Source organism: Neodiprion virginianus, chromosome 1 (genome assembly GCF_021901495.1).
Source record: "Neodiprion virginianus isolate iyNeoVirg1 chromosome 1, iyNeoVirg1.1, whole genome shotgun sequence".
NCBI lineage: Eukaryota > Metazoa > Arthropoda > Insecta > Hymenoptera > Diprionidae > Neodiprion > Neodiprion virginianus.
In genome coordinates this window covers 36,919,894-36,943,350 of record NC_060877.1, presented here as the reverse complement: position 1 = coordinate 36,943,350, position 23,457 = coordinate 36,919,894, and the positions used below count along the sequence as shown (strand labels likewise).

Here is a 23,457-nt window from a genome sequence, read left to right as displayed (position 1 = left end):
GTATGTTATATCCTTAATATTATATACGGACGGACATCGTGTCGTATGTACAACATACCGTGCATGTCGTGCACGTGCCGACTTGTACGATATGTACACCTTTGTACCGACGTATTATAATATAACGCGCATCTTCGAAGGGGTCGACAAACCTTAATTCACCTCGGACCTGTTGTTTTTTTTTTTTTCTAATTTATTTATTTCTTTATTCTATTTATTTACCCTTCTCTTCTTTAATATTTTACACGGATTTCCCTTCTTTCTTCTAGCTTGAATATCGGAACAGTTTTTTTTTCTCCCACTTCTTCCGTAACACGTATCCTTGTTACATCACAATATACGTAATTGTATTATTATATTTATCATACCATCTTTGTGCCTATAGTTTAAATCACTTCCCGTCGTGCAATCCGACCGGAGCTTTTAAACATGAATCCGGAAATTCACCTGTATTGTTCAATCGTGAAATATTACAATATATATTCTGTATACCGAAAGTCTGTATAAAGTAGAATTTTTTTTTCTTATGTTATACTATTTTTTAATCTCGTTATAAATTTTTTTTTTATTTTTACATTTGTTTTCGCCCAAATTCAGTCGATTTTATCGCACGCTGAATTATCAATTCGAATACAGTACAATAGTAGCAGGTAGATATAACGGTGAAAACAGCAAGGAAAATAGTAACCCTGGTGACTTGACATTTTTTATTTGAAATCATCGTACGATTGGTTCGGAAATATAAGACAAACTCTGTGATTATTTCAATTACCGAATCGAATCTAATGACGATTCATTTTTACAGCGTCGTCGTTTCTTTCAGCGCGTGAAGCGCAGAGTGAATATCGCAGCTGCGTAAACTATTTTACACGTGAATAAAGCGAAGCGTATCAATTATCGCCTCAGTTAGCAAAACAATTGAGTTAACTCGTGCGAATTGCGTCACGATCGTATTTCTTTTTATCGTTGTTAGTAATAGTTTTTATTCCTTAACAATAATACGGAGTAGGTACTCAAAATTCTATTATTCCCGGCTCAACCATAAAGTTAATTTTGTTTTACCTCAAAAGCTAGACGAAAGTGGCATATTTTTTCTTAAAACGTATTTGCGGGAATTATGAGGCCAATTTAAAAATCCCAATCTTAAAATAAATATTGCGGCCAGACTAGAATGAAAAATAACGTCGACTTTATTCCCTTGTTACAAAATGCAATATTCTGTTTGATTTTCGATTTAATTATGGTCATTATCTATGATCTTTCTGGACGTCTCTCCAACCTACGCATACATGTTTGTATAAATGGTGCAGTAATTGTTTGCGAAGCTATTCCAATTCCACAATTTTCATCATTCCGTACACGTAGTGCAAATATCATAAGAATCGCGGAGGCGAAGAACTGTTACATCGAAAGTTAGATAAACTGGATATTATAAACGAGATTTGTCCAATTTCTGACCATTACTGTCCACTTTTCACTCAGATTCTATAAACTCGCAGGTTGTTTTGTTTCATCGTTTATTTACGACAGTTTTTCTTATTCGACTTTTACATCGTTTAAATTTATCGAAAACTAGTCACCCTCTGTAATTGTATCCGTTGCCGCACCGGCGATGATTTCTATATCAAGGCGGTAACGGAATTTCTCATATTACGTATAACGGTCATTAAATAAGAAGCCCGAAAGAAGGGTCAGAGTGGATTTGGTCGTTTAATCTTTGAGGGCTTTCCATGGATATCGAATGATCGCATCGTGGGCCCGAAATTCCGCTCGCCGAAGGTTTGACCGCAGGGATTGCATGCGTGGCTGAATGCACGCTGCAGAGGTTTCCCCGTCTTAACGGCGATCGTTTTGCGGGTAAGAGAAGATGCGAAGAAGCCAGAAACAAAAAAAAAAAAAAGAAAAGAAGGAATCGCTCGGAGAGCTGCAACAATTCGCGAAGTCATCACCACCGTCGTCGTCTTGAAACCGCGGAATCGTTAATTGCGGAATTGAGTGCGCGGCGGCGGTGCGTTTTTCGGCTTATCCGAGCTGCCGTCTCGAAGTCCAATCGAGTCGAGCGTCGAGTTAAGGAGACCGGTGAAAAAGGCCGGCGACTATTCAAAGCCGGCAGCGGGCCCCGTTTAACAGCGATAACTGGGCCCCGCTTTACCGTTGCAGGAGAGTGCTTAAAATTCGCGCGCACTTTCCGCACATGACACGCACACTCAACGAAACCGGGCTTGCGATCGCCGTTGCGGTAGCGACGCGTATGGAAATTAAATTGGCATGAGAAAAGGCTTGGACCCCGATCAAGGTTCGTATACGTTACGTATCTACCTGTCTGTAACGCATTCGCGTAACGCAAGGTGCGCGTGGAACCTTTGAAGTATACGTCATACCCACACGCGTGCGTTGCACGTGCGTTTGTGCACGCAAAGATCTTCGACACACCTTGAATGCGCAAATTTTTTGCAAAGTGTTATAATCGTGTGTACATGTATTACGCGTTCCAAGGTTTTCGCATGGATTTTAAATCGCTGTCTCGAGCCCGTTGATTCACAAGGTGGACCAAGCGAACAAACTCCCGGACATTTCACCTGTTGAATATTACATCGTTGTACGAGTTTTTTATACGATTACTCGGAATAATTTTTTAGTATTATAATCGTACGGGCATGAGATGGTGATCGTTATCCTGTGATCTTGACTCTACCGCAAACCTTTTTTAACGCAAATTATAAGTTTAATTAAACCGAGACGATCAAGCTCGTTAACTTTTTAAAAATAATAACCAAAAAAGGATCGACGATAGCGTAAAATGTTTAGGCGTACCTCGTTTTTCGTAATTTCAAAGATATTCGAACAGTTTTTTCAACGATACCTGTTTCACTGAATTTTTCTAGTTACTGTAACAAATGAATGTTTCTCAGTGTAGTGAATTTATGACTTTTGGGTCCTAATTATTTCGATTTCGGGGTCCGAGGGACCGAAGCTGCACGCGAAAGCCACACTCCATGGGGTTACGGGGGTTAAACCGGAGGCCTGAGGGTGTTTCGAACGGGCCCGAGGCCCAATTCAGGCGATCACCGTTGCGGCCGTTCGAAAACGGTAAAGTCTAAAATAACCGGCCGGCTTTACGTCCATAGACGCGTGGATCGGAGGGGGTGGTTTCTCGGGGGCTGAGCGATTTGCTCTGCACCCTCGGGAAGATGCGGCGCGGAGGTTTCCCACGGCCCGCACCACCTGTGCCTCAGCAGCGCGACGACAGGCCTCCCTTAGAAAAAGACGGTGAACTTTTCCGGCGCCCGAGTGAGAAGGAGGCCCGATATCGGCCCACTCGTATTGCCTGCAGCCACGCCAAAGGCTGCAGCAGGCTGCGCAAGCTGCTCCAGGAGAGCGGGGCATTAGGGTGTTAAAAGATTCCGGGGGTTGCTGCCATGCTCGCTTCCTCTCAAAGAGCCGGACGGGCGACTTTCAATGCGGGGGGAAAACCGGAGGAATCTCTGATACACGCGTTTAACGGAGCAGCTTGAGCAACGCGCTGGACGGAGATCGGCTTATGCTGCAGGGGTGAAAAGCGACAAGGGTTGAATAAAACACTCCGACGGTTCGGGGCTCACAAATACCCGACACCAAATTAAACTGTCCACCTTTTTTCAACCTGACACGATTCGCCAAGTTGCTATTTCTTCTCCTCCAGGGCTTGGAATTTTACATCATTTTTTTAGTAAGCTGAGTTTTCGGGGCTCTGAATTTTTAATCATGTTGCACGTTGAAACATATTGAGAGAAAAAGAACGTATGATCTTGCTTCTCGAACCAGGGAAAAAATCCTCACATCATTGATAATCGAAAAAATTTATAAGTAAAACAGAAACCAACAAACAGTGATTGGAAAACATTTTTCTTTGTATTCCAGATTGGTAGAAAGAAAATCTTATGAAAAAATACTTTCTACAAAATTAAGACTAAATTAAGACTAAGACTAAGGTAGTTATATTATCATCTACATATTATCACAGAACGTAAATATTGTAGAAACAGATTATTCAGTGCAAGAAGAGTAATCGAAAGGATTATTTGTACAAAAAATTTTCCAAAACCCAATCCTTGAGTAGATTTTGCATAATATGACACGTGATCAATTTGGCGGTGGAAAATTTTTCATCAATCCGGATCCAACGTTTCACGTAGACTGCGAATAAGAGCTTATTTTTTAAATTCGGCAATCGTTGCGTTTTCGCAGTTTCTCCCTCTCGTTAATCCCTCGATTCGTTCTCTCCTCGAAAAAGGACACGCGTCGTATGGAATTCCATCTCGCGACGAGGCTTATATACACACGTATATTGTTGGATTACAAAAAGTTTGTCGCACGTGTACGTGACAATGGAATCTTCAGGGTATTTCGTGGCGATGTTGGGCCCTCTGCTCCTCCAAGACGTCGTCTTGTATCTAGTTTTATACCCCGGAGTAGTCGAGGCTGGGCCAGGAATAGGCCCAGCACGGCGTAACGATCGACACAATGGGGGCCTGCATGGGGTTTCGGTTTGGACTCGCACTCCGTGCACGCATCGCTATTTTCCCACGAAATTTAGAGTTCGTATTCACCAGCTTGAGGTGCACTGCAGCTGGCCGGAATAACCGAGCGTTGGATCGAGGACTTGGATATCTAGCACGAGCCAAGAACCACATCGGCGGCCAGAACGCTGGAATTTTTGTTCTTAGATATTTAACAACCTAGGACTCCGAGCTTTGTTGTGTTCCGGATTAGTTTGGACCGAAGTATCAGAGTTGCAAGGTGGTCGAAAGAAAACTGGCGCTACTGTTTCAAGCGTCGAGCACTCTTTATTCGTTTTAGTCGTTTTGTACCGCATGTATGTAAGAAAAATTTTACCGACCCAGATTCGAAGCTGCCAATTTTTTTACTCTGCAAAATACAAAGGAAAGGAAATATTGTATCGACCGGATTTTCGGGAATTTACGAAGTAAAAAACATCACGGGGTGAGTGTTTTCATGTCTCAAAATCAGTCTCATTCTTACAGAACCGATCTCGAAATGGTCTGATTATACATTAAAATAATTCGATTCTTTGATTCTATGAAAAAATTCAGTTCTACATTTGACGTGGTGAAATTTGATCCGTGTCAAAGAAATATTATTTCTGTGTAAAAATTTGTAAGATATAGTTTAAACAAGTTGAATATTGTTTTAGTGATTTTATGACATTCTTTTACGCAATCGTGCCAAAGAATTTACAGCGCACGCAATAATTTAACGGAATCAACGAAACCGATGGATTAGGAAAAATTATTTAGATACCGCTTTTCAGAAAGTAACAGACAATTTCTTTGAGCAAACCGAGGATTTATCCAGTCAAATCACACTGAATCATTTCGTAGATTTGAAAAATCACTAGATGCATATCTTTTATTCAGTGTATTGGCCTCGTACGATTTTCGATTTTTTAATCATTTTAAACAACCGATTCTTTCGTGTATTTTGATGTTCGGTTTCTTTCTGTACTCATCCGTGCATTTCCTTTGTGAATTTATCCCAAAGAATTCCTTACACGGAAGGAACGTTGATGTAATGACAATTTATTCATATATAAGCGAATAAATGCGGAAGGCCAAAACGAATCTTCAGCGCAGTTTGAGCCGGAAATTGGTGATACTTTTTCATTCAATTCCAGCGTATATATACATAGTATAATAATCTCGGCAGGGGGTCGGTGTGGAAGGGAGCAGGGGAAGTCCCGATTCGCAGGGAGAGCTATTTCCGGTGCATCCCGGTCGGTATGGAAGCTGATATAATTACCGACCCCCCCGAGTCCGTCATCCTAATAGTTTATTAAATCGATTCAAGTGGCCGAATCACTGACTACAATTCCGATCCCGCAGCAGCAGCAGCCTTACCCTAACCTAACCTCGTCCCCTCTTCATCTCTCTCTCTCTCTCTTTCTTTATTTCTCTCTCACTCTATATTTCATCCCGCGCAGTCCGCCTGAACGTTGTAACTCGAGCCGAACATCCGGCTCAGGTAATCAATCAATGAGATCAAACTGCTTAACCGTTTATAACACAAAATATAGAACAGTATAGGTATACGAAACGTGAAAATTTGGTCGCCATGTTGGATTTCGATCTTGAAATACGGGAACTTGAATAATCTTTGCGACCTCACAGCTTCGATATTCACGCAATGTAGGCTGAAAAGTTTCCATTTCATTAACAGAATCAGATTTGATATTGTATAGAATGAGTCTAAACGCAAAGAATTGAAACAGGTTTCGTATAGATAAAATTCAACACGGCTGTTTGAGACTGTTGAGAAGCATGAATGGCGGTTTTCTTTCGGAGGAAGATCGAGTTGATAATCTCGAATCGCGACCTAGGCGTACAACGAACCTAGGCCACTGTTTATTAATAACTATTCGCGCGTCTGGTATCTGGGGGAAAACCAAGCAACCCTAACCTAACCTGAGACAACGTGAAACTTTAAATTTACGAAAGAATTTGTTATACTAGGTGGAATTCGCGGAGGTTTGCCAAACTTTGCGTAACGAGTCGACGCGGTTTTACACAAACTGTCATACGACTGCTATGCTCCTAATTATGCAAAAACCAGACTCGTAAGCTTCTGACCAGCGACATTTGTCGGCTCGTATTTTTTCACGAAACATTTATTATTTCTATCGATAAATAGAACGTTCGCCTCGGGTTGTACAGATATGTATATATTATTCAGGTTGCTTCTGCGTAAGTCGAACGTGTGTGAAACTAGTGTAGCTGTCACGCTGAAATATATCGCACGCACGCGGCCCGTGTAGATACGTGCCGATCGTAAATTTCGCTTTGCAGTCGAACAATTTTTTAATTTTTACTCTTTTTTTTTTTTTTCTCGGCGTCAGTTTCATTTTTATTCACTCCCCACGTGTTTGCTCGAAAATAAACGTACCTACACGTCGTCGTATGAGAAAAAAAAGAAAATAGAAAGCGGATGAAAAAAAAAAAAAGGACGAGAAATTGGAACAATTGTGAGGTTAACGTATGAAAAACGGAATAACAAACAAAATCGAAGAGTCGTATAATTGATTTAAAAATAAATTTTCAGTCAGTGGAACATTGACACACTCTACGCGTATTCCTATACCTATATATAATTATCTCAACTTGTCGACGTCATTCACGCCTCATGCGGGTGACATTGCGTCCAGAACCGTTGCCTATCCAAGTGATAAGCTACGAGAAGTAAAAACTAACGTCTCCTGGGTAGGTATATATATGCCATGCAAAGCGTAGGAGGGGGATGAAAAAACTGAATCTTCTCACGAGCTCCAGGGGGCGCGGAGAAAGTCGAAAAAAGAGAGAGAGAGAGAGAGAGGGGGAGGAAAAAGTGGCGGTGGGGGCCGGGGGGCGAAGGAGGTTAAAAGGTTTTAAGAACGAAAAAAATACTTGTGGAAAAAAAATTAATGTATAATGTACGTTCATGCGGCTGAGCGGTGTATCGCTAACTTTTTTCACCCCAACCGATAAGCCGGCTAGACTTTCGGTTAATTAGGGGCCGAAGGGTCGTTAGCGCGAAGCGCAGGGGTTCGTGCCGGACTCCTGATGTGCGGTTGCGCCGCGGCTCACAGACCCAAAATGCCCCTCGTAAATCACCACCGGCTATCCCAACCTCTGTTTCCTTTCGACTTATCAATTTCCACCGCGGGAATCTACTTAATTGGACATTTTTCCTCGTGCGTATTGTAGTTTTGCTCTCACTTCTCAGTGACGAGTGGGGTGAAAATTGATCGGGTGTAAGTAATAAAAATTATTCAAGTTTTTTTTTTTTTTTTTCTTTACTTTGGGTAGTTTTATTTTGCCAATGCTATCGTACGTACGTAACCGATAATTGAATATTTGTTTATCTAACGCATTGTCTTCACACGATTCATCGATCATTTTACATGCGTATTCGAAACGTGGAAATTTACGCATACGCGTCTTAACGCCTGCACGATTTATTATAGCCGTACGGTGAGTGAACTGAGGACATTCGGACACTTGTTGAACGTGCGGTACATACATACATACATATGCGTATACGTACATGCATAGTATGCATACTCTGGAATAATATCATATCTACCTCGACGTATGATACCTACCGTTTTCCTGTACATTCAACAAGCTAAATTCCGACTCACCCTTCCCCTCAACCAATTGACAGATATCAAATCTCCTTCGCGATAGCATGGAAATTTTCTGTTTCGCATACCCAGCTGATCAAAGAAGAAGAAATTAACAAAGACTTACCGTGCAGTCGCAAAAGAAAAGTTTCGAAAAATGGACGATCGGTGTACAGAAATAGTTTTGATTTCCAAATACGCAGGGAGATCCATAAGTGGGCCGACAATCAGGATTGTAATCGTAACGTTGTTACGGAAAACGACGAACAATCGATTACAAACTTTAAGAAGATCGATTATTCCAGAGACTTAATTCGATCTCAATCGACGTTCGAAGCGGTCCTTGTTTTTCTCGCTGCGCAAGCTCGGGAGAAATCCTCTATCTCGGCTTAACGAACCAAACCGGATCAGGTGTACCATTGGTCTGCTCGTGGAGTGCGTACCTGTAACATAGGTAAGCAATGGGTCACCTCGACGCGCGCAATTCGCATCGCAGCGACTGTCATGAGCCAGCTATTTGCGCGCGCGCGCGCGCGTGTGTGCGTGTTCGTTGTCTGCGTGTGCGCGCGCAATACGACGCGGCGCGTTCCCGCGATCCAACAAGTGGGCGAAACATAGGCCGCGGCGGCGCGGCGCGGCGCGAGGCCTCCGCGTGCTGGTCGCGCGCGCTGCTTGGCGTGTGCGCTGAGCGCGTCCTTCCCCCTGCGACCCGCGCTGTTTTCCTGCGCTCACCGCGCAACGCGTAGCGCGCTCCACTTGTTCGTGAGACTGAGGGCTGCAGGTGTGCTGCTCGAAATACTAACCCAACCCACGGCGCTGCTTCGCGCTCCCCTCGTGCGCAGCAGCGGTCCTCCTGCTGCTGCCTTCGCCCTCTCCGAGCTGTGGGAACGCCGAGGCCCGAGAGCTTCCCACGATACGCGCTCCGGCTGCTGGTCGGTTTCCGACGTCCGACGGTGGTGTGGAGGGGCGAGGGGGAGGGGGGGGGCACTCTATAAATACCCCCGACCTCGCTCGACACCGAACAGATCAGCTCGGCACTCCGAAGCTAACGCGTCTTACGCAACGCTCAAGTGACCTGGTAGAGACATAAGGAGAAGGGGTCTTGGAAAGACGATACTGACATCGAAACCGTTTATCGTCGATATCGCTATCGCTTTGTAAATATATGAATATACGTATATATACATATATATATATATATATATGTATTTGTATATAAACAGCGTGAAAATCGTCGTTCAGATTTGATTCGTGCGTCGGTAAAAGAATTCACGTACCGTAAATCTAAACGACCGAAGTGAGAGTTGTTATTAATAATCTGGAAACAAGTGTTTGAGTTGAAAGTGTTTATATCGTTTTTTCGAGCGGAGATAAAAAGGAGAATAATCATGGCACCGCACACAAGCTACACGCCCGTTGGCGGTATGGAGTACGAGGAACCGGTGTCGCGGACTTATCAGTATCGGAAGGTGATGAAGCCGATGCTGGAACGGAAGCGCAGGGCGCGGATAAACCGCTGCCTCGACGAACTGAAGGACCTCATGGTCACCGCGCTCCAGGCCGAAGGTGAGAACGTCGCGAAGCTGGAGAAGGCCGACATCCTCGAACTGACGGTTAGGCACCTCCACACCCTGCGAGCCGCGCGCCGTCTCACCCTCACACCCGAGACCAGCTACGCCGATCGTTTCAGAGAGGGGTTCACGCAGTGCGCCCAGGAGGTCTCGACCTTTCTCTCCACCCCCGTCGCCGCCTCCGTCCATCCCGCAGCCGGCGCTCAGCTTATGCGACACCTCGGCGGGTGTCTTAGGAGACTCGAGCAGCCCACCCCCGTTCTGACGCCTTCCACCGCCGTCGCCGCCACCGCCCCCCAGGCCAACCCCGTGCCTCAGAACACTTACACGCCGCCCCAGAGTCCCGTCAGCGTAGCGAGTTCATCCGGCGAGTCATCCGAGTCGTCGACGTCGTCGAGTTTGCCCGTTTGGCGACCCTGGTAGGGGACTCGAATGGGAAGAAGCCGAGGAGTTGGGAGCGTCGATTTAATTGAAACTGTGAAAGTGCGGAGGGGAAGTTCGGGAATTTTTAGAATTTTGTATAAGGACGTTGTTTTTTTTTTTTTTTTTTTTTTATTTTGTTTTGCTTTGTTCTCGAACTAGGTTTTAGTTTTTATTATTATTTTTCTTCACTCCTCTTTTCTATTCTCTAAATTTTATACGACAAACAGCGAAATTAGGGGTTAAATTTTAATTGTTAAATGTACAGGGAGATAGACGGAGAGGAAAAGAGCTGTTTGAACTGATACGCATATATGATATTAATATTTATATACATACATATATATATATATAATATAATATAACTTGAATATATTTTGTTGAATAATAAGCTGAAACGACGAATCTACGCGTCTTCCAAATGTTGTAATTTCTAACTATGTACACACACACACACACACACACACACATATATATATATATATATATAGCATTTCTCGCAGCGATCGGATTTAAGGATCGGTTCTTTATTGTTATCCACTAGAACATATATTAGTTACATAGGTTTATTATTATGTTGTCTTTTTATCTTTTTTGCAAATGAAATAATGTCTTTCTTTCTTCACTTTTCTTATTTGTATAATTTCTGTTTTTTTGTTTCTTTGTTTTTTTTTGTTCAGTTGATTCTTTTGTGACAATAGGTATAATATAGATTGATCGATACATATGATACGATATGTGTATAATAGTTTATATATATATATAGGTGATGAAGCTTTAATGATGTATCTGTGATAGGGTTTTTTTTGTACCTGAGATTACTGTATGTTTCTCGTAATGTGTAATGGTGATGATGATGATAATGATAATGATAATCATTTTTATAACAAAGAATTGACAAAAGAGGAAAACACAACAAATATGATAATTAAGCACATGTGAGATTGATAGAATAGATATTAACTTGTTACATGCTTAAGAGTATTTAGTCGTTAACAACAACCGTTGAATAATATTTGAGTATTTGAGATTAAGAACAAAAACGGAAAAAAAAAAAAAAAAAAAAAACTAATCGAACCAATATGAAACCGTAAACGGAATGAATTGATTTTAAAAATAATAAATTTTCAAACACAAATCTTATACCGTGTGTACTTTACTGCTTGAAATATTTCCTCATCCTGTATAATATTACGAGTACCCCGTATATTCTACCAATTTTCTCTTTTTTCTTACCACCGGAAAAATTTTCTCCGACTTGAATGATAAGTTATTTATTATATGGTAAAACAACGATCTATGTGCAGCTAAATTTCATACCTACAATAGATCTGCAATAACAACGCGTAAAAAAATTCAATTTAATTTTCATCGTCGTACATTCATACGAAAAAAAGGAACGAAGACGGCGTCGATTTAATTAATACGAGGCGAGTGATTCGGGACTGGTTACAAAAAAAAAAAAAGCTGAAAAGGAAGAAAAGAGAAGGGGTGGGGGGGGGGGGGGGGAAGAGAGGGAAGGAAAAAAACCAGTTCAATTAGAATTTTCGATCATCGGTATAGAGCAGGTGACAATTTCTTTACGTTGATCAGATTTTTCGGTACAATATATTGCTACATGTGGTGTATTGAAATTCCAGATAATCTGTAACGTCGTTGAGTGACAAAAAACCGTGTCAATCTGTACGGTGTATACAAAACGAAGGTGCGATGGCTGAAACATGCGGCGTAAGAAGAAAGTGAAAAAATGTTTGGGGCGTGGTTGTGAAGAGGTGAAAAGGGGGGAGGGTAAAAAACCGTTCTAATTACGATACGCGTACAATAATGTAACGCGTACGGCGAACGGTGCCGCGGCTCGTTCAAGGTTTCATTAAATCCCCGGCATTCGATCCCTTTGTACCGAGTTTTTCACCGAGATGATAGATGCTGCCATGCTTCCTCCGGTCCGGATCGTCGACGTCAGGACAAAGCCGATTGTACGAGAGTATCGTCGATGTGCTCCGGGTGACTTTTGACAGGCGAAAATTGATCGTAACAGCAGGTCGATATACCTGTAACTTAAAAATGAAACAATCGTCAGGAACAATCGCTTCTAACTGACCGACGCGCATCGTCGATTCACTCGATAATTGATTTCCAAAGATCTATAACGATCCAGCGGATTCCGATAGGTTCTGACGCCTTTGTACGGGTGCTAAGCAAAAACTGTAAACGTTTGATCTCGTTTTTTATAATCGTCACACGGTTCCTCGATGCCTCTGTATTTCAGATCCCGGTATAAAGTACCGGATCATAGCTTGAAGAACAGGTCGGTTCGTTTTTACACCTAGACATGATCCAGGTTTTTTCAAACGACGCTGTAAGCTCGGGCTAATGTTACACTTGTTATACGTGCAGTTCAACTATCAAAGTGCGACTTTGTACGTAGCACCAATTTTAACGAAATATTTTCACATCTCGACCGGTTTCGTTTTATGCATCAGGTATTTACAGGTTCTGAAGAACTTGGGTCAAGTATAAGCATCTCACTCGGCCGTTCGTTTTATCTCTAACGTATCGTATCAAGTTGTATTATTCGTTTTAGAACTCGCCGCTTTTTCAAACTTTTACGCAAAAATTGTTATACGGGTAGAATTATTTGCTTGTAAAAAAAATTTGTTAAAGGTCGTTTCGTCATAGCGAGAAATGAAGTTCTCAATGTTTGGAACTCTCTTCGTTTAAAAACCGCAAATTTTATTAATAGCAACAGTTATACTCGCGTCATAGTAATATCTATTTCCGGTCCGGGCTCTAGTTATATACGTCACGGCGACCACGAGACTTACGTCCCAAAAGCAGATTACGTAGGGAGCAAAAACCGCGTGGCGTCTTGTGATTGAATCTGAAATTTATTGCTAGACGATTATCAAAAATCTGGTAAACTTGTATGTATACGATAAAGTGGTATAATAAATATATTATTGTTCGTATCGCTTGTTCTTCATTCGGCACTTTGTGCGGTCAGCGGTGTTTGAGATTTTTTTAAAATTTTTTCATCACGGACACGTAATCAGCCAACCTGAAGTGGAATCGTGATTCGCATTTCTATGTATAGACCGAACGTATTTTGTTGCAATCGCACGTATTAATCAAAAGAATTTACACCCATGCGATAAGTATAGAATAACACGTGTAGTATGTAATGTACGTACAGTGTACTTAATATAAGGGCACGTGCCGCGATTTATCATTCGTCGATTTCTCGTCTCGTTAAACTCGTGACAATGAAATTTACCGTGCGTTTTTGTTTTATCACATCATCCGATATCGTCGCGACACGATATATTTAATTTAAGAAATTTTTTTATCGGACACGTCACGATAAACGGAGAAGAAAAAAAAACTGTAGACCGAAGTCTGATCACTGTTTATTTTCTCGTTTACAGATAATCGTATCGTTTCATCATTCGAGGATTTGACGGTTGGGATTCTTCGATCGACTAAAAATACTACGAGGAGAAAACAAAATTCTACAAAGACAAAGTGCAACGGAAGCACACAGAAGAAGGAGAAGAAGAAGAAAAAGAAGAAGAAGAAGAAGAAGAAGAATTCATAAGAGCAGTAGACGGCATCGACGAGGTAAGGTAAATTTTTTAAATATAAAAAAAATCTTGTCGCCGGTATAATAATAATTATATAACCTACGCTCTGAAAAGTATCTTTATACGTATAGCGAGTTCGAACTTCCGGTTGAAATTGAATTATTATCCTCTTAAGTGTTGGTCCAGTAAAGAGTTTCGACGCCGCAACAGAACCTTTCAATTCCTTAATGAAGTAATAAATTTTTATATTGCCACACGGAGCGGAGCCCGTTTATGTGTATGTGTAATAGCTGCACGCTGGACCTCGTGGGAATTTATGCACACGTCGATGAATTTCGTCGGACTCGCTACCCGCTTCTTCTCGTTCCCCCCATGAGCCATATACGTAGCTACTTTATTTTAAAATCTCCTTATGGGTTTTTAATTGGCCTCTTGGTATTCCGTTCCTTCACCCGCGGTTCTTCGCTTTTATGGACAATATTGTAAATTTGTCTCCGCTCCGCCACCCAGGTGAAAAAATCTGTACGTTAATTTTTCTCTTATCTATTTATTTATTCGTCAGTTTTTAGTATTTCTTCTTATTTCCTTTATTAGGAGTAAAAACGTAATTAACTCAACGCATGAACTCCGCGGTTTAATCGTGCGATTTGATAAATAGAAATCGTAGAATCAAGAGATTCGTCGATTAGTTGACGCTGATTTGTTACGTCGGAGAAAAAAAAAATCTTGTGCAAACGAATCTATACTTACCTATAATCTCACTCGTGAATATTTATCGACGTCAATCGCGGTGAAAACCATAACAATAGTTTTTAGTACCGAATCAATTCGAGGATATAATAAACCGACCAAACAATCGAGCATCGTATGTAACCAGATAACAACTTTGAATTTGAATTTGACATTTTGAGAAACTGACACTGACGTTTCGAGGTTCGGGTGCAGCGGAGAATCGACGATTGGCGAACATGTCGAGGACGTTCAAGTCCAGGGAGAGTCTGAATTTATCGAGGGGATTATCGAGCGTGCTGATGAGATGCCATCGGCATCAGCTTCAATTTGCTGGCAAAATGAGACCGGGAATAAAATCACTGTCTCCGCGGTGTTTCAGGCGAGTCGGTGGTGCGGGAAAGATGAAAGCGACAGGATGCGAAGACAACGGAACCGGATCCGGCGGTAAAGCGGTCGGACATGGGGTCGTCGAGGATTCGGAGCGTTCCAAAGACGAGGAGAATTTGTCGCAGCAACCCCAACCGCTGGTAGGTGAAGCTGGGCCCAGCGGCGACGAGACGATCAGAACCCCTTTGAGACGTAGCCTCTTCGCCCACGTGGCACCCTACGTGGTCTTCCAGCCTCTCGATGCGAGGGGACCGACACTGCCGAGTGCAATTGGTAGGCACCTGAAGTGGCGAATGAGTCCGATAACACCGCTGCTAGTCCGGCGAACGGTGACGAACTCGGGGTACCGTATGGTGCATCAATCGCCGGAATGGTGCGGGGTCTGGGGAAAGCACATGAAGAGCCTGAACTTCAAGTCGGTCCGCGAGTCCCAGAAGGTAAACCACTTTCCCGGGACCTATCAGCTCGGGCGTAAGGACCGACTGTGGCGGAACCTTAGCAGGATGATTGTCAAGTACGGTAAGAAGGAGTTCGGATTCGTTCCCAGGACCTTCGTTCTCCCGCAGGAACTCAGGTGCTTCAAACAGGTCTGGGAGAAGGCCGCCGGACGCGAGAAGTGGATCATCAAGCCCCCAGCGTCCGCCCGCGGTACCGGAATTCGCGTCGTTCATCGCTGGTGCCAGATCCCGAAGAAGAAGGCCGTCATCGTCCAGCAATACCTCTCGAAGCCGATGCTCATCGACGGCGCGAAGTTCGACCTCAGACTCTACGTCCTTGTGACCAGCTTCAACCCCCTCAGGCTCTACATCTATCCGGACGGCTTGGTCCGTTTCGCCTCCGAGAAGTACGTCGAGGACTTGAACTGTCTGAGCAACCGGTTCATGCACCTGACCAACTACAGCATCAACAAGGCCAGCGCCAGCTACACAAGCAACGACAGCGCTGACTCGTGCGCCGGGCACAAGTGGACCCTAAAAACTCTCTGGTCGTACCTCAGGGAAAAGAAGAACGTCGACGTGGATCGACTCTGGGTAGCGATGAAGGACATCGTCGTTAAGACGATGGTCTCGGCCGAGGCCTCGATCGACTCGCTCACCTGGGGTAACGTCGCCTCGAGGTACACCTGCTACGAGCTCTTCGGAGTCGACATCCTCCTCGACGAACACCTCAAGCCTTGGCTTCTCGAGGTCAACATCTCGCCCTCGCTCCAGTCCTCGTCACCGCTGGACGTCGCCGTCAAGGCGCCGATGATCAGGACCGTGTTCAATATCGTTGGCTTCCAACTTCCGCCGGCCGCGATGCCTCCCGCTATTCTCGAGGAGTTCGCCAAACGGCACAACCTCGATCCTGTTCGCCAGGACTTGAGGGTCCACCACGTCAGTCTCGATAACGCGGAGAAGACAAAGCACAACCTGTTCTCCAACCAGCACAAGCGGGAGAGGTACCTTCAGGACATAATCGAGGACCTCACACCCGACGACGTAAGAAACCTGATCATATACGAGGACGAACTTACGCAGCTCGAGTCCTTCGAGAAGATCTTTCCGACCAAGACCAGCCACGAGTACCTCCAATACTTCGAAGTTCCGAGGTACTACAACAAGCTCTTCGACGCATGGGAGACAAAGTACGCAGATAACAGGACCGAGGGCATCACCAGGCTTCAAAACTTGTGCTTGGCGAAGTACCATTTGATTCAACCGGCAAAAGCGGTAGTTTAGATAGACGATAGATAGTTAGGCAAACGCAATTATCGAAGAGAGGGGGGGGGGGGGGGGAAGGACGACTATTCGTCGTTGGTGCATGACTCCTAATTTTTATAACTTGGTAACAACTTGAGTGCCAATTTTTATAACTTCGTAACAACTTGACTGCCAATTTTTATAACTTCGTAACAATTCGACTGCCACCTCGATATAGAGACGTGTCAAATTTTTATCTGAATGTTGTAGAAACGAATTAGTTTATCCCGCTGCCTCATTGTGCTATGTCTTATGACTATTTCTCTTTCTCTCTCTGACTCTCTCCCTCTTTTTTTAATACCTACATTTTTTTTATTTTTCATGTTTAATCATCGTCCATTATAGACTTATCGTATCACACATTATACGGAATTACAATACTTGTATATACATTACGGCGGTCTTCATTTGGGTGTCGGAAAAATTTGCTCCTCCCGATCTGTTCCAAATCATTCAAAAAAAAATTTGTTCAAAATTTCAAGGCTCTATGTCAAATGGAACACGTGCCAAACGAAATAACTGGTTATAAAAACTACATATATTTTAAATTTTAAACTTTCAGACAGACCTTAAGGCACGTGTTCCAGTTGACGTAGAGGCTTGAGACTTTACAGTTTTTTTTTTTAACGATTTGAAAAAGGTCTGGGGGGCGTTCCAATGAAAATTTTTTCGACTCCGAAATAAGGACCACCCTAATATACGTATAATGTGCGAATGCACATACACGTATACGGTGTTACGTGACATGGTGAAATTATTTTTAAAACAACGATGTGCCTTACGAAACATAATTGAATATATTTCTAAGTAAAGGCGATTATTAGTTTTACGAAATAAAATACTCCATAAAACCCGTTACATCCATATTATGCTGTAATACCAGTAAATCTCATTTACTAGCAATCGGTACGCAACGTGGTAATCAAATCTTATCTATTATCGATGCATTTCGTTTTTTCTCATGCAAGCAAATCTGATGTTTATTTTTCCCCATTGTTACGCTTCACAAGAAAATAGTTAACCCTGGACAATCGGAAGATACAATTTTAATTGTCTCTAAAATAAGGAAAAAATCTTCAATTGCACGGTACGTGAGATAATTCTCAGGGTGTTTACCCGTATACTGTGTAAACGAGCCTGAGATTATTCCGTCCGCTTAAATTACAAGAAAAAGAAGCCGGACGCTGCAACCTTATCCCGAAAACGAGTTCATCGGACTTTCTATAACTGGTTTCACGCGTAGCGCGTATCAGTTAATAAGTTTTTGGCCATACCGATCGGTAGCAGAAGGGTTGATACTTCTCGTGGTGGATCAATGATTGTCTCAATATTGGTAAATACCGCATACATGCGGAACCTATTTACGTGCAGGTAAGCGAAAACCCCGAACCAGTTCCAGGTAGGTGGATAATTATACCACAGTAAATTGTGGACATTTTTTCAACACTATAAATAAATTCGGATAAAGTAAGCGGTGTCGGTAATAACAGTTATTTACCGAGAACGATAAGTGATGCCAATACTGCACGAGGCATTGACATGACTTGCATGGCGATTCACACGTGTGAGCGAAGCATTGAGTAGACGTTGATGTTCAGTCGAGCCTTTAATGGGTTCTATTCATCGGGCGATATTCATTCCAATTTGGGAATGAAGCGGAAAATCTCTGCCGCCCGTACACGGCCAGCTGGTTTTGTTCAACCGACCGGTCACTTTGGTGTTGATGATGCTGAACGACCGGGTATAAGGTGCATGGGTACCGGATCAAACGAGTCCGCTGTCCGGGTATAATAGACAAACGATAAACATCGCGCTGGTTGGTAAACTCTTTCGAAAATTCTCCGTCCAACTCGATCGTACGGACTGATGCAACTTACTCGAAACTCGTTATGCACAGTCTCCGAGTTATGACGAGGCACGTCATTCGCCCTCCAGATTAATTCTTATCTCTTCCATTCCCTGCCGAGGTAGTCGAAACCTTCGGTTTAGCTCGTGACACGTCGTGTCGAGGAATTATTCATTCCTATTCTCCGGAATGAGACGAAATCTCTATTGGACCGGTCAGACTTGTATGTATACACCGGAGTAAAAGCACACGACATCGTTAATGCTATTCATGCCTAAATTAGAATAATTACCGACGTACTGACGATCTGTTTTGCACTATTACACCATCGTGTATGCTTGAATATTTCGGTTTATCGATAAAAGTCGCGAGAAGTTAATCGCGTGGTTACGTGTCAGTTGAAAAAAAAAAAAAATCGACTACGATGAGTGGACAAGTTCACTTTCGTGGATACGGATCATCCGTCCGAGGAGCGAAGCTCTTTACAAAAAAATTTTTCGGCATGTGATAAATAATACTAAATTCTCTGTAACCAAAATTAATGTAAAGCACAAGGTCATTAATCATGAATTTCTAGGCGTTAATAGATACAGCAGTGTAAATTTTCCGTGCAATTTGACAGAGATGAAATCGGTCTCGACCGAAACCGAAGGCGGAAAGTTGAAAGATTGGGGAGGCGTGGGGGACGATGCAAGGTACGCGTACATCGAACTGGTGGACTTGATACCGAGTCAACCGAAGAAGCTGATCAAGCTGGACGGCGACGGTGATAAAAGCTGGAAGTTACCGATGCGAAAGAGCCTCTTCGCCCACGTGCCACCTTACGTGATATTCCACTTGTACAGCGTGAAGATGCCGTATGGACTGCCGGCTGAAATAACAAATCACATGCAGTGGCGGTGCGCGCTTCGTTTCATGCCGCAAATGGTCCGCAGAACGGTGACAAACTCGGGTTTCAACGTGATAAGAAAGAGCGAAAAATGGATGGGAAGCTGGGGCGCGCCTCTGCCGGTAATGCAGATCAAGGCGTTGAAGACATTTCAGAAGGTGAATCACTTCCCGGGAACTATTGAAATCTGCCGGAAGGATAGACTGTGGAAAAACCTGAGCAGGATGATGCAGCGGTTCGGTAAATCGGAGTTCAACTTCACCCCGACTACGTACGTTTTTCCCGAGGACAAGAGACGATTTCAAAAGTTCTTCGAACGTAACGGAGGGATCTGGATCACCAAACCGCCGTCCGGGTGCGCTGGGAACGGGATTCGCGTCGTCTCGAGGTGGTCCGACATCCCGAAGCGCTGCCCCTTGGTCGTTCAGCGGTACGTAAGGCCGCCGCGGCTCATCTATGGCGTGAAATTCGACATACGACTTTACGCCCTTATCACCAGCGTGGACCCCCTTCTGGTCTACCTCTACTCCGAAGGGTTGGTTCGGTTCGCGACGGCCAAGTACGTCGACGACGTCCACCACCTTTACGACAGGTTCATGCACCTCACAAATACCTCGGTTAACAAGTCCAGCCCCACCTTCAGATCCAACGACAGCATCGACAAGTGTAAGGGCAACATGTGGTCCCTCAACAGTCTCTGGGCTCACTTGGCCAGCAGACAACGCGTCGACGTACCCAGACTCTGGGAGAAGATCAAGGACATCGTTGTCAAGACCATCGTATCCGCGGAGTCGGTGATCGTTCGGAGCTCCAACGCCGCCCTTCCATCACCCTACAACGCCTTCCAGCTTCTCGGCTTCGATGTCATGCTAGATGAGAACCTCAGGCCCTGGCTTCTCGAGGTTAACAACTACCCATCGATGGACCCCGACACTCCCTTGTGTTCCATAGTGAAGGGCGAGCTGGCCAGAGACGTTCTGAACATCGTTGGATTCCAGATACCGGACACCATTCCGGACGCAGAAGTCAAGTTACTAACCGAGAGGTACGGTCAGTCCCCGATTTGCCATGACCATCGTCTTTACGCGACGACTCTCACTCAGGACGAGAAGGACAAACATGAGAAATTCGCTGTGGTTGAAGTCAGACAGGATTACCTCGAGTCGATTCTCGCCACCCTAACGCCAGACGACGTTAGGCGGCTGATCAGATACGAGGATGAGGCGACCCAGGTTGGTGGCTTCGAGAAGATATTTCCAACGAGAAGCTCGCACAGGTATCATAAGTTCTTCGACAAGCTGAGGTATTACAACAAGCTCCTTGACGCCTGGGAAGAAACTTACTGGCCCAACAAAGCGGAGGGATTGTCGAGGCTACAGAAATTGTGCAGGGAAAAACGTCATCTGGGTGACTTGAAGAATCAGGCAGAATTGCAGAGTGTACTGTGAAGCGAAATCATCCTCGTGGCTCTCCGTTTGTGCAAGCAAAGTTTTCCGATGTACAATTATTCAACCGATGTAAGATGAAGTTTGTAGATGAATAAATGTCGAATCACCCTACGTAAATGCAAACATACTGCGTTATTGTTGCGACACCTTATCGCGGCTGCATAACGCGCTCCGGACTTGACCATGGAGTGCATATCTTGTGAGTTTGTTGAAGCGAGCAACAAACCAGTTATCAACTACTATTCCACATGCCTCGTATTTTATCGAGCGGCGGGAGCGAGATAGAAGTTATCGCGGATGCATAATTCATGAGGTGTAATAACTCAGCGAGCGTGTATTTTGTGTGAGAAACTCTGTGCAAATGATCGCACACATGTATTTATCGGTAACACACGTGCCACAATACACACCTCTCAAATATATTACTTTCACACGTGTATAAGTTCTGACAAGAAAGCGCCAGTGGCTATTCAGAGAAGTTTATTGTTGGTGTTTTTCCCCCTTCGGACAAGCACTGACACCTTGAATCACCTGAAGCTAGCTGAGATCGATCGATTCGGTGATCCGTCTAACCTCGTAAATCGGATAAGAAAACGGGAGATAAAAATGGCAAGGACAAGAAATTGTCGTTGATAAATTAAAAACTAGTGACAAGTCAAAATTTCGAGTGTGACAGGGTGATCTAATTCGTTCACAATGGTACGAATAACGTCAACGGAAATGAAGGGTGGATACGTATCATCTTGTTACGAAGACATGTTCAGTGAGAAACCGTTCATCTACAAAGACGTGACGAAAACATTGATCCTTTCGGCAAAACGGAGATCGAAGAAGTCGACGTCTCCGCTACGCGAAAGCTGGTTTCCTCTACGTAAAAGCCTGTTTCCTCACGTGGCACCCTACGTGATATTCCAACTCCACGACGGCAAGAAGATCTTCCCTAAGGATTCCTTTCCAAAGGAGATATCGGAGCATCTGACCTGGGAGGTGGGAACATCGACGCCGTGGATAGTGAGGAAGACGGTCGAAAGCTCAGGGTATCGTTTGGTGCTGGGGACCGAAGACTGGTGCGGGACGTGGAGCGAGTGCAAGTACACGTTCTGCTACAAGATGCTGAAGCGGCACCAGAAGATGAACCACTTCCCAGGCACTTACGAAATCGGACACAAGGACCGACTCTGGAAGAACATCAGCAGGTTGCGGGCGAGGTTCGGCAAACGGTGCTTCGCCTTTATCCCACGGACCTTCGTCCTGCCTACGGATTTCGATCAGCTGCGACGAGTCTGGGAGTCGAACAAGCCCAGGAACAAATGGATCTTAAAGCCACCGGCCTCCTCCAGAGGCCGAGGAGTCTCCGTGGTAAGCCGGTGGACCCAGATTCCGCGAACGCAGAGCTTCACGGTGGTCCAGCAGTACCTCTCAAGACCGAAACTGATAAACGACTCGAAGTTCGACCTGCGGATTTACGCCCTCATCACCGATTTCGATCCGCTCAAGATCTACGTCTACTCCGAAGGGCTGGTCAGGTTCGCGAGCGCGAGGTACGACCGCGCCGACGTTAGTCTGACCAACAAGTTCATCCACTTGACAAACTACAGCGTGAACAAGGAGTCGATGGACTACGTGAGCAACGACTCGATGGACCAGCCAAAGGGGCACAAATGGGCGCTGAAGTGTCTGTGGCGGTATCTCAGGGCGCAGCAAGTCGACGTCGACGGTCTGCGAACGAAAATCCACGACATAGTAGTCAAGGCCGTTATCTCGGGCGAAAGTTCGGTCCACTGCTTTTCGAGGGTGCATCTCGCGCCCGGGTCTAAACACAACTGCTTCGAGCTCCTCGGGTTCGACATCCTCATCGACGAGAACCTGAAGCCCTGGCTACTCGAGGTGAACATTTCGCCCTCTTTGCACGCCCCATCCCCTCTTGACGTTGGGGTGAAAGGTCATCTCGTCAGAGACGTTCTGAACCTGGTTGGATACCGCGTGCCGCCTCCTGTTCTCCGCAAAATGGCCGAACGTCGCGACCTTGGCTTCTTTTATCAGGACTTCCGAGCCACTGAGAAGCCGCTAAGCTCCAAGGAGAAGCGGAAACAGATGCAGTTCATGTACCAGCGGGAACGCGGAGACTCCAAACTCGGTTCCATACTCGAACATCTCACTCCTGATGACGTCAGGAGCCTCGTTCATTACGAGGACGAAGTCGCCAGGCTGGGACAATTCCTCAAGGTCTTTCCAACTCCGGGGACTCATTCTTATTTCAGGTACTTCGAGGCGCCCAGGTACTACAATTTGCTCCTTGGTGCTTGGGAAATCGCTCACGGACACAATCGGAAGGCGGGTATTGAACTGCTCAGGAGTCTGTGCGCGAAGAAGTACCATCTCAGATGATACTGGATACGACATTTTCATCGTGATTCTTTCTTTTTTTTTTCCTATACAACGTATTGGGTACTTCTTACAGATATACTATAACCGTGTGGTACGATCAATGATAAGTGTTGTGAAACTTTGCCGAAGCTTCTGTTGTTCTCTAAGTTTGTTGTTAGAAAGCACATATGTCCTACCGATTGTGAGTTTATGCGAATACACATGTAATTGCAACGTCACAGTTCGATGACTTAGTTATTTAACATTTTTTTCTAGACGCAGATAGACCTGTTCGATTTTCAAATAGGTGCATCATTGA

At 44.4% G+C, this 23,457-nt stretch overlaps 4 protein-coding genes across 23 annotated transcripts in view; all 4 read left to right on the top strand.

Moving 5' to 3' along the window:
• Positions 1–17,480, top strand: part of LOC124310057 (tubulin monoglutamylase TTLL4-like) — a 197,804-nt gene extending 180,324 nt beyond the window's left edge. For 18 of the 20 annotated variants that reach the window (XM_046773592.1, XM_046773601.1, XM_046773599.1 and 15 more), the window contains 2 exons: positions 13,572–13,764; positions 14,839–17,480. In XM_046773592.1, the coding sequence (XP_046629548.1) occupies positions 14,861–16,567 (1,707 nt within the window). In that variant the 5' untranslated portion in view covers positions 13,572–13,764; positions 14,839–14,860 and the 3' untranslated portion in view covers positions 16,568–17,480. Of the gene's footprint in view, positions 1–4,959; positions 4,984–13,571; positions 13,770–14,838 lie in introns of those variants that run through there. The other 2 variants (XM_046773612.1, XM_046773593.1) reach the window with 2 other exon arrangements.
• On the top strand, positions 9,191–11,183 carry LOC124310066 (enhancer of split mbeta protein-like). The gene has a single exon (XM_046773640.1). The coding sequence runs from the start codon at positions 9,544–9,546 to the stop codon at positions 10,147–10,149; it is 606 nt and encodes a 201-aa protein (XP_046629596.1). The 5' UTR covers positions 9,191–9,543; the 3' UTR covers positions 10,150–11,183.
• A 1,578-nt stretch (positions 17,481–19,058) lies between the features above and the next one.
• On the top strand, positions 19,059–20,771 carry LOC124310303 (tubulin monoglutamylase TTLL4-like). Its single transcript, XM_046774115.1, has one exon. The coding sequence runs from the start codon at positions 19,059–19,061 to the stop codon at positions 20,769–20,771; it is 1,713 nt and encodes a 570-aa protein (XP_046630071.1).
• Positions 20,772–21,467: 696 nt separating this feature from the next.
• Positions 21,468–23,159, top strand: LOC124310302 (tubulin monoglutamylase TTLL4-like). The gene has a single exon (XM_046774114.1). The coding sequence runs from the start codon at positions 21,468–21,470 to the stop codon at positions 23,157–23,159; it is 1,692 nt and encodes a 563-aa protein (XP_046630070.1).
• Positions 23,160–23,457: the final 298 nt, after the last annotated feature.